The sequence below is a fragment of the Dermacentor variabilis genome, chromosome 3 (assembly GCF_050947875.1).
Source record: "Dermacentor variabilis isolate Ectoservices chromosome 3, ASM5094787v1, whole genome shotgun sequence".
Classification (NCBI taxonomy): domain Eukaryota; kingdom Metazoa; phylum Arthropoda; class Arachnida; order Ixodida; family Ixodidae; genus Dermacentor; species Dermacentor variabilis.
In genome coordinates this window covers 141435029-141444664 of record NC_134570.1, presented here as the reverse complement: position 1 = coordinate 141444664, position 9636 = coordinate 141435029, and the positions used below count along the sequence as shown (strand labels likewise).

Sequence of the window (9636 nt, the reverse complement as noted above, 5' to 3'; positions counted from 1 at the left end):
TAACAGTATACTTGCCGAACACAGCGTTACCCTCCACCGCTGGCGTGTAATATCACGGAATATTGAATTTCGATAATCATGCAAGCCTGTGCTACGTCCTCCCCACGCAAGCGTGACTGACGTACTCGAGAAACTGCACTTTCCACAACGGCAAAACTAAAACGCGGAATAATCGGCGGGCGCCGCGAGTTTTTCTTCGGCACCAGCAATCGAACTGAGTGCGAGCGATCAATTGGCCACTTGCAACATTTTTTGTCCCCGTGTACGCGAATGCATCTTAATGTGCGCTGTAAGTAATCAGAGAACCACTCCCAAGTTATCCGATCAGCGATGGCGACAAGAATGACGCCGTCGGAACCAACCTACGCGGGCGGAGCAGTTTGAAAACTGGTATTTCCGGCGCGAGAACACATGCCTATTCCAGAACGAAGTCGTTGCACATACAGTTAACGACGACAGCAGGCGCATGGCCATAACAGCCTTACAAATCTACCGCTGTAAAGGCTAGAAATGAAGTCTAAGCGCAAATATCAGGCTGCTACATCGTGGTCCTCAGACGATAAGCTATCACACTATTAAGACTGCAGTGCATGCAGAATGGATAAATCAAAGGTATGGTTACACTGCCTGTGCACCTTTGGCCAAAATTATGTGACCTTAAAAATTAAATTATGGAGTTCTGCGTACCAAAACCATGTTCTGATTATGAGGTGCGCCGTAGTGGGGGACTCCGGATTAATTTTGGCCACCGGGGGTTCTTTAACGCACACCTGAATGTAAGTAAACGGGCGTTTTTGCGTTCCACCCCCATCGAAATGCGGATTTGATCATGCGACCTCGTGTTTAGCAGCACGACACCAAAGCCCCTAAGAAACCATGGCGGGTCGGTTTTATGTCCTCTACCCCCTCACTGCTCCTCACGGTGGCCGAAATAGCAGTTGTCCCGTGCCTGCTGCCGTCGCGCATGGTCATTGCAAACAGGCGAGCAAATGCTGAACACAAGGCGCTCAATGGCTGTAGCTGTCAGGTGACCGAATATTGTGGTACCCACGAGTATGGTGATGTAAACGTTTATACATAGCCTCCTATATAATTTCTGTGCCTGCCGGATCACCAGCGAACCAATGAGGAGCGGCCGTCGGTTCAACTATGGCGGTGGCGCCACTTACGTAGGGTTATCTCGAGCACACTTTCTACGTTTTAGGTGTTGGCTGTTGACAAAAAAAAAGGAGCATGTTCATCAATAAAAGAGCAGCAGCACACTTTTGCTTGCCGAAGTATTAGCGAAGCAATAAAAAACTCAGTGCTCTTCCACTCTGTGAAGAAGGATGACCAGCGATGTTATGCATCTGGTCCCCTTAATGGCGAACGGCACCTCCGCCACGGGTCGGCCCGGCATTGCACTATCTTAGGGATGGGCCCACGTATGGAGAGTGCTTAAAGCCTGCTTCACCTCCGCTGAGGGTCAGCCCGGCATTTCTGACCTTTCTGACCTTTCGCTTGACGTTCTTTGTTACCATGTTGCTCACCATACAGGAAGCACACTTTTTGGTAAGCTTCCTAGTTCTTTTCCTCCACTGTGAATCAATGTTTTTCCTCCGATGCGGTAGGGGCGAGCGCCATGTGGAGGTGCCGCAAGGAACCGGGCGCGCCGCTTTGTGGCCTGTGAGATTTGTGCGCGCAAGTCAAGGAGGTCATGGCCGCTCTGTGAAAAATAGAAACGCTGAAAAATCGGTTTGTAGTTTTTTTTTTGACGTAGTAGTTCTGCGGAAACCCGCAAGGTGGAGAGAAGTAATTGATAAAGGGAAAATCAGACATCCACCTGTTCGTAGCAATTGCTACAAAGGAAACCCATACGGGTTCCTCGAAAGAAAAGCCTCAGAGTTGAAGAAAAATTCGTCCTGGTCCGGGACTCGAACCCGGGACCACCGCCTTTCCGGGGCAGCCGCTCTACCATCTGAGCTAACCAGGCGGCTAGCAGATGGCAGGGCGAAGTCGAATTTGTCGACAACACACGAAGCAAAGGCAAGCGTTTGACGTAGTAGTTCTGCGGAAACCCGCAAGGTGGAGAGAAGTAATTGATAAAGGGAAAATCAGACATCCACCTGTTCGTAGCAATTGCTACAAAGGACGAATTTTTCTTCAACTCTGAGGCTTTTCTTTCGAGGAACCCGTATGGGTTTCCTTTGTAGCAATTGCTACGAACAGGTGGATGTCTGATTTTCCCTTTATCAATTACTTCTCTCCACCTTGCGGGTTTTCCGCAGAACTACTACGTCAAACACTTGCCTTTGCTTCGTGTGTTGTCGACAAATTCGACTTCGCCCTGCCATCTGCTAGCCGCCTGGTTAGCTCAGGTGGTAGAGCGGCTGCCCCGGAAAGGCGGTGGTCCCGGGTTCGAGTCCCGGACCAGGACGAATTTTTCTTCAACTCTGGGGCTTTTCTTTCGAGGAACCCGTATGGGTTTCCTTTGTAGCAATTGCTACGAACAGGTGGATGTCTGATTTTCCCTTTATCAATTAGTTTTTTTTTAGTTTTCGCGTAGCAGCATTATGTTTTCTCGTATATTCATATTGCCATCCCACGCTATCATGTCCGCAGGTTGTGCGTAAGTGGTACTTTACGATTTTTCTGGGTATTTTACCTTGATAAATTCAATTAGTTCAGCACCTTCCTTGCGCCACAGCGTGGTGGTTCTAAATTATTTGTGCCAAAACGACGTTCGACGCTGGACGCCGGGACGCCGGCGCCGGATTTCCTGCGACGTGGGCCCTTAACAGGAAGCTTTAGCTCGGACCACTGCGTAAGAAGTTACTTCTTACACCGTGGCTCGGACCCAACTGCGATGCGGCCTATTAATACATGTAAAATGCAAAGACGTTTTTCTGAGATAATCCCTGGGCCTATTTTAACGAAATGTGTTGCATTTGAGAGAGAAAGTTAAGTTCTGGTGATAGTTGGAAGCAGAATTTCGATTTAGGGCTTGAACTTTGTTAAAAGAATATTCAAATGTTCGAAAGTTCGAAAAAATAGCACGAAGTTTACAAATTAATAGCTCTGCATCATGAATAGATATAACGGTTCTGTAAACGGCATCCATTAGATCATTCAAAGCGGAGAAATTCGGCATGTCAATTTATATCTTTCGTGAATTTGTTACGTTGTATACAAGGGTTCTGCACAAGTTGTATTTTCATATTACGATATTTTTTTCGGATTCAGGTGTAACATATCAAGCGTGTCGGCTTTACATGTGCTATTAGATTCAATTCCCAGAATTGTGATATCATTTTTGATTGCTGTGTTACAGAGCTCTAAACTTGAAAATTTGCGATATTTGCCAATTTTAATAAAAGATTGACGACCTAAATCAAACATTACAAACAAACAGTCACTAGATGTTTAGTTTTTATTTTAAATGCAACAAACCTCGTCAAATTTCGTGCAGTAGTCGCCGAGAAAAACGAATTCTCCTTTTACATGCATTTATATAGGAGCACCCGAGCTAAAGCTTCCTCTTAACGCTCTCACGTTAAAATGTGGGCAGCGCTATACGTATAGCAACACGACTTATTGAATTGAGCGCCGAAGACGGCGACCTTGGTGCAGTGGAGAACACATTCAATGAATCCATGCGAGAGGGAACACCGTTATATTTCGTGGCAGTACAAAATAGAGAGGCACAACGAAAATTGCGGCACAATGAGATTAGCCAAGAAAGGTATTTTATATAGTTTCCATATCGCTTCCGTGTCGTGCTTCACGACAGCATACTGCGTCATAGTACGAATTAACGAGAAAAAAAGTTCACGTTTCCGAGCTTCTGTGCTCGGTGCGTGAAACGGGCGCGAAAAGCCATTCGAGCGGCGGTCACAAATCGCCCTCTGCGGCGGCCGCCACAGAGGGCGATTCGTGCTCGTCGTCCTCCTTGCTGCGCAAAGAGGCGGCCAGCGGGTTGCGAAAGGTCTTCTCTTGCTTCGAGGTGGTAGACGCGTCGGCGTCGCCGCTGCCGCCGTCTTCTTCGCTGTCGGCTTCGGTGCTCTCGTCTTCTCCTTCCGAGGGGCTTGCACCGCTCTCGGGGGCCAGGGCACCCCAGCGGTCCTCCTGCATCACCTGCGCGCCAGAGCAGAGGAAGCCAAGTGTCGGCGTGTTCTTACATGTCTGTCCGTCGACGCAGGGTTCCCGTTACCATTTCGGTCGTCGCAATTGCGGCCCCGCGACCTAACTGGCCGAATCAGCGAGATGAATGGTAGAAAGCGCAGACGCACTTAGCTTCGCCGTCGGCAGCAGTAAGAAAATAACCTCAGTCATCTCTCCTTAAGTAATCGTTCTGCTGTAACACTGCCAAATAAATACCTGGCAACCGGGTTAAGCGTATTACTGGAAGAAATTTCACGATTGGTTTTCGCTTCAGAGAAGATAAATAAGTTACAAAATGTAAGAAATTGTACAGATCCGACACGCATATTGAAACCTTTGTGAAGCGAAGAGGTTCATTGAACACTACGACTAAGTGCGATGTATACGACGGTGTATTTTCATTGTAACGACGTGTAATTCCATGCAGTATTTATGATTTTGCATCGCACTGGCCACAATTTTAACGTCACGGAGTGCTCATGTTTATGCGCAACAATCGTTGACACGCGACGCCGAAATGCTCACCATGTCATGCGGATTCGCACTGTGAAGCGTCGACGCAGCGATGCCAGGACGACGAAGGCGATGTACGAATAATGCCCGTCGAGGACAGAATGGTGATTGGAGTAATAGAGATGTATGCACAGAGAAGAAGTAGGACGCATGCCCAAATATGTTTAGGCATTTTATATCCCTTAGGAGTGAGCAAATATTCGAAGCTTTCAAATAGCTTATTGGATACTAGATGACGTGTTACGGTCCGCGAATCAAATAGTCACTCTTCACAAATGCGAATATCTTTCGTATAGTTTTGGAATACTTCACATTGCCAGCTGCGCACGATCATACATGGAACGAGCAAAAAAAAAAAAGGATGCATATTTCACTCCTGCCAAAGTGGAAATAAAGAGCGGAAACGTACGTAAAGCACGCTGCGTCACTCGGGGTGCCATACTTGTCCAGCTAAACCGCAATTATTGTTACAAGAACTTAAATTTGGGTGAGTCTGCACGTTTGTACGATTGTCTTAATAGTGTAAGAAAGACATGGAAAGATGGCGAACGATAGTCCTATCTTCTCTCAGTTGTAAGCTGCGGATGGCCGAAGCTTAATAGCTTCAGATTAAAAGCCACTATTACACGTAAAAGTGGCTATTGACACTGGCTCTGGTGTCAACTAGGAGATGTCCAGATTTCGCTAACCACCGACAGCTTCAACGACTACATTGCCCGAACAAGTTAATAAACATAATGCTGACTTCGTATAGATAAGCATAGCGGACGTCGCTTTATTTAACGTGTGAAACAGCGCAAACAGGGGCAGAATAGAAATAAAAGACAACACGGCGCCGTGTTGTCGTCTATTCTACTTCTAGCCATGTTTCTTTGCGCTGTTTCACACGTTAAAATTAATCCTAACCAACTTGCCCACTTCGCTATTCTGCTCCAACGCTTTACCTTTTGCTTGGTGAGGGCCGATCGGAGGCAGCAGCAGAGTACAATGCACCAAGTAAGCAACAAATCCGCCAAGCCAGCTATAATCAGGACCAATGAGCTGAGTGGCATCACTGAAAACAAAAAGGAAATAAAAAAAGGAGAGCTACAGTGCTGCCCTAACGTGAACGTGAAACGTGCATTGTGTGAAGCAATTTATTTGTTTACCTACATTCATGGCTTACTTAGTACTTCGCGGAACATGTGGGCTCGGCTCCCACCTACGGCAGTTGGCAAGTTGTTTTTTATTCAACTCTCCTGTACCTTTTCTTTGTTATATAGTTCTACATTTGAATTAAACAAAGCAATTATTTTTATTACGATTCCTCCGACTTCATTGTCTGTTTCATTCATACCAGGGCAACAATATACCGGGTGTCTCAGCTAACTTGGACCAAGATTAAAAAAAAAAAAACCAAGAGATCTAGAGAAATCATCATACCGGCTGCATAGTACCTGTAGCCGCGTGTAATTACAGCCATTATTTATTTCATCACAAAGTATTAATTAATTGCTTTTAATTAGTGAAGGTTTTAACTATTGCTTGAATCGCGAACATATCCATGACAATTTGTAGGGCACATCAAGTAACCTCATAATCAAGCATTTGTTTCGTTCTCAGCTTTGCCTGGTTGGTTTGTACGAGATAAAAAAAACAAAATCGCGTGAAACATCCAAAATGCGAAATAGATACACGCTCGCGCACCTCTACTCAAGCGCTCTCAAGCGAACAGCCACGGATACAAGGCTTTACTAGCGGCGGCAGCTCGATACCGGGCCTCACGCTATGTGATGCTCGCGGCATCACGAGAACACACCGCTGACACATTGACACATGCGCTCGGACAACCTTTCCTTGCTTCTGCTGCCGTGCCCACGGTGCTTAAAGTGTCCTATGTGACGTCAAACTTCTCTTGCGGAAATTACTGCTCCTGTGTGGCGACATCGAAATGAATCCACGACCTACCCTAGACCAAATAGGAAGCTCGTTAAAGGAAATCGCTGCGGATATTAAACTCATCAAAGAAAAGCGGCTTGCTGATATATATAAAAAACTAGGTGCCTTAACAAGATTCGAAGAGATGGTTGGCTTGTGTCAAGAGGAAATTGTCAACATGAAGCGCGCATATAATAGCTTGGAAAGGAAAGTCAACGACGTAGAAAATCGGAGTAGGCGATCGAATTTAATTCTGTATGGCGTGCCAGAAATTGACTGAGAGACGAGTGAAATCCTTGAACAGACAGTGAACAAAGCTGTTGTTCAGGACACTCTCGGCTTAAATCCTGTCACTGTTGAAGGCGTACATCGTCTAGGAAGAGCAGAACGGAACAAGAATAGGCCAGTAATTTTCAAGCTGCTAGGTTTGAGGCAGAAATCAGCCATACTTAAAGAAAGGTTATAAACTGAAAAGCACCAGCTTCTCAATCGGAAGAGATTTTTCACCGAGAATCAGAGACATTAGAAGGAAGCTGTGGAATAGCGCCAAAGAAAACCGCGTGAAGAGCGATAAAGTATCGCTAGCATTTGATAAGCTGTTCATTAACAATCGAGCCTTCTTTTGGGACGATGAAAATAACGACAAAGACTCTCTCCAAAAAAAGGACAAGGTACCACTAAAGCCGCAAACTAGCCAAACTCGTCAACAAGTAAAATTAAAGCCCTAACCATTTTAAATGTTAACGCGAGAAGCGTTCTGAGCAAAATAGAAGCTCTGGAATGTCTCCTACTGGAACATGATCCGTATGTAGTAGGGGTTACGGAAACATGGCTTCCTCCCGAAATATTTGATTATGAGCTTGTTCCTCCCAATCATGTCATTATTCGCAAAGACCGAGCTTCCCGGTGGTGGCGTCGCTTTACTCATCAAAAAATGCCTTTCATATGTATGCCTTCCCGTTGTGACAGACGCCGAGGCCGTTTTCTGCCGGCTTGTTTGTGATGGCACCCCCATATTTGTGGGATGCATTTACCAAAGCCGGTCATCAGGTTACGAGTGCATCACCACAATTCAAGACTTCATGCAGTATCACGTACGCAGCTCTCGTGTCCTGCTAATGGGAGACTTTAACATTCCAGACATTGATTGGACTACACTTAACCACACGTCGGTTGCCGCGGACGCACTGATGGACACAATGTTGAACTTTAACCTTCATTAAATTGTATCATCTCCAAAGCGCACACATAATACAAGTAAATATATATTTGACTTGATACTTATTAGTCAGCACTCTCCAATAGAACTGATGTAGTTGAGGGCCTATCTGATCATAGCATACCTATCTGCTTGGTGCCGCTCGGTTTAGCTTTGCAGATCAACAGCGTGGATCAACTGTAATCGATTTTAAAAGGACAGACGATGACAGTGTGTTAACCTATCTCGCACACGAGTTTGAATTTTTTTCACAGCTAGCTTCCGACGCAGCCAGTGATACTAATCTACTTTGGTTAAGGTTCAAATCCGCTGTTATCCACTGTATTAATAACTTCATACCAACGAAACTGAGGAAATCAGCAGTGAACAATCCTTGGATAACACGTGAAGTGATTCAGGCAAAGCGAAGAATAAAAATGCTCGCAGGTTGGCGAAAAACACAAACTGTGAGTCTTCCATTCGGCACTAACTACACTGCGCGAAAGCAGAGTTTAGACAGAAAGCAAGAAATTCCAAACAATACTACTTCAGCGTCACCCTTCCTAGTTTTATTAAAAGCAATTCTAACAGGTTTTGGAGGCACCTTCGCACTAATAATTCCACGGCGTCGCACACGGGTCCCGAGGAAAGAGAGCAAAAAGATAACGCATACAACAATTTTTTCCGCTCAGTTTTCCCCACAGATAACGGTATCGTCCCTCACCTTTTAGCCTTTGGTCCATCAAGCATCGATTGCCTTGAAGTCACAGAGGCAGGTATACTCAACCTACTGCTTAACTCCGATCCTAAAAAATCCAGCGGCCCAGACGATATTTCATACGAGTTCCTTAGACAATATGCGCAAAGGTGCAGTAAGTACCTTGGGCTAATTTTCGGCAAATCACTTACTTTGTCTCAACTACTAGACGACTGGAAAATTACAAAAATAATACCGATTCACAAATCTGGAGATAAGTCTTCAGTACTAAATTACCATGCAATATCTCTTACTAGCACTTCGTGTAAGTTATTCGAACACATTATCCTAAAGCACATAACCGTTTTTCTTGAGAAACTAAATTTCTTGTCCCCTAATCAGCAGGGATTTCGTAGCGGTTTGTCCACCATTACCAAGGTAACCGAGGTAGTTCATGACCTCGCACTTAACATCAATAATTGCGGCCAAATGGACATGATTTTACCTAATTTATCAAAAGCATTTTATTGCATATATCACACTAAATTAATCGCAAAACTAAGAAGTGTAACCGGAGAGAGATTCGTTCTTTCATGGAGAAAAGATTTTTTAGCAAGCCGCTCACAGTTCGTGTTTTTCGAAGGCGTTAAATCAGAAACAGTCCCTGTAACTTCAGGAGTTCCTCAAGGTTCCGTCCTGGAACCACTGTTACTTTTAATCTTTATAAATTATATTACAGAAAACATCGACTGTAGTATCAAGCTCTTCGCAGAAGACTGCATTATTTATAAGGAAATTCACAGTATCACAGACCACCTTAAACTCAATGCAGCCCTTGATAAGTTAGTAGACTGGTGCGCTAAATGGCAAATGTCCATTAATGTAAAAAAATCTGTAACCATTGCGGTAACACGTAAACAGAACCCGTCCCAATTCACTTATACTATTAATGGTAAACCACTAGCGAATGTGGAGCAGCATAAGTATTTAGGCGTTACATTGACGTCTGACCTCAGCTGGGACACACACGTTGCCAACATTACGGCAGCCGCACTATGCAAGTTTTTCTATGTATAAAGATGTTTAAAAATGGCACCCGCGTCCGCGAAGCTACTAGCGTACACTACATCCGTAAGACCAGTGTTAGAATATGCTAACAGAGTTTGGTTCT

The 9636-nt window shown here is 44.9% G+C and overlaps 1 protein-coding gene and 1 non-coding gene across 2 annotated transcripts in view; one reads left to right on the top strand and one right to left on the bottom strand.

Moving 5' to 3' along the window:
• The first annotated feature begins 2342 nt into the window (after window positions 1-2342).
• TRNAS-GGA (transfer RNA serine (anticodon GGA)) lies at window positions 2343-2417 on the top strand. Its single transcript has one exon. It is a non-coding gene; the product is annotated as a tRNA-Ser (tRNA).
• A 1245-nt stretch (window positions 2418-3662) lies between these two features.
• The window catches only part of LOC142574226 (uncharacterized), a 44709-nt gene continuing 38735 nt past the window's right edge, over window positions 3663-9636 (bottom strand). The window contains exons 4-5 of the mRNA XM_075683371.1: window positions 5598-5707; window positions 3663-4113 (exon numbers count right to left, since the gene is read on the bottom strand). Coding sequence (XP_075539486.1) covers window positions 3871-4113; window positions 5598-5707 — 353 coding nt within the window. The 3' untranslated portion in view covers window positions 3663-3870. The remainder of the gene's footprint in view (window positions 4114-5597; window positions 5708-9636) is intronic.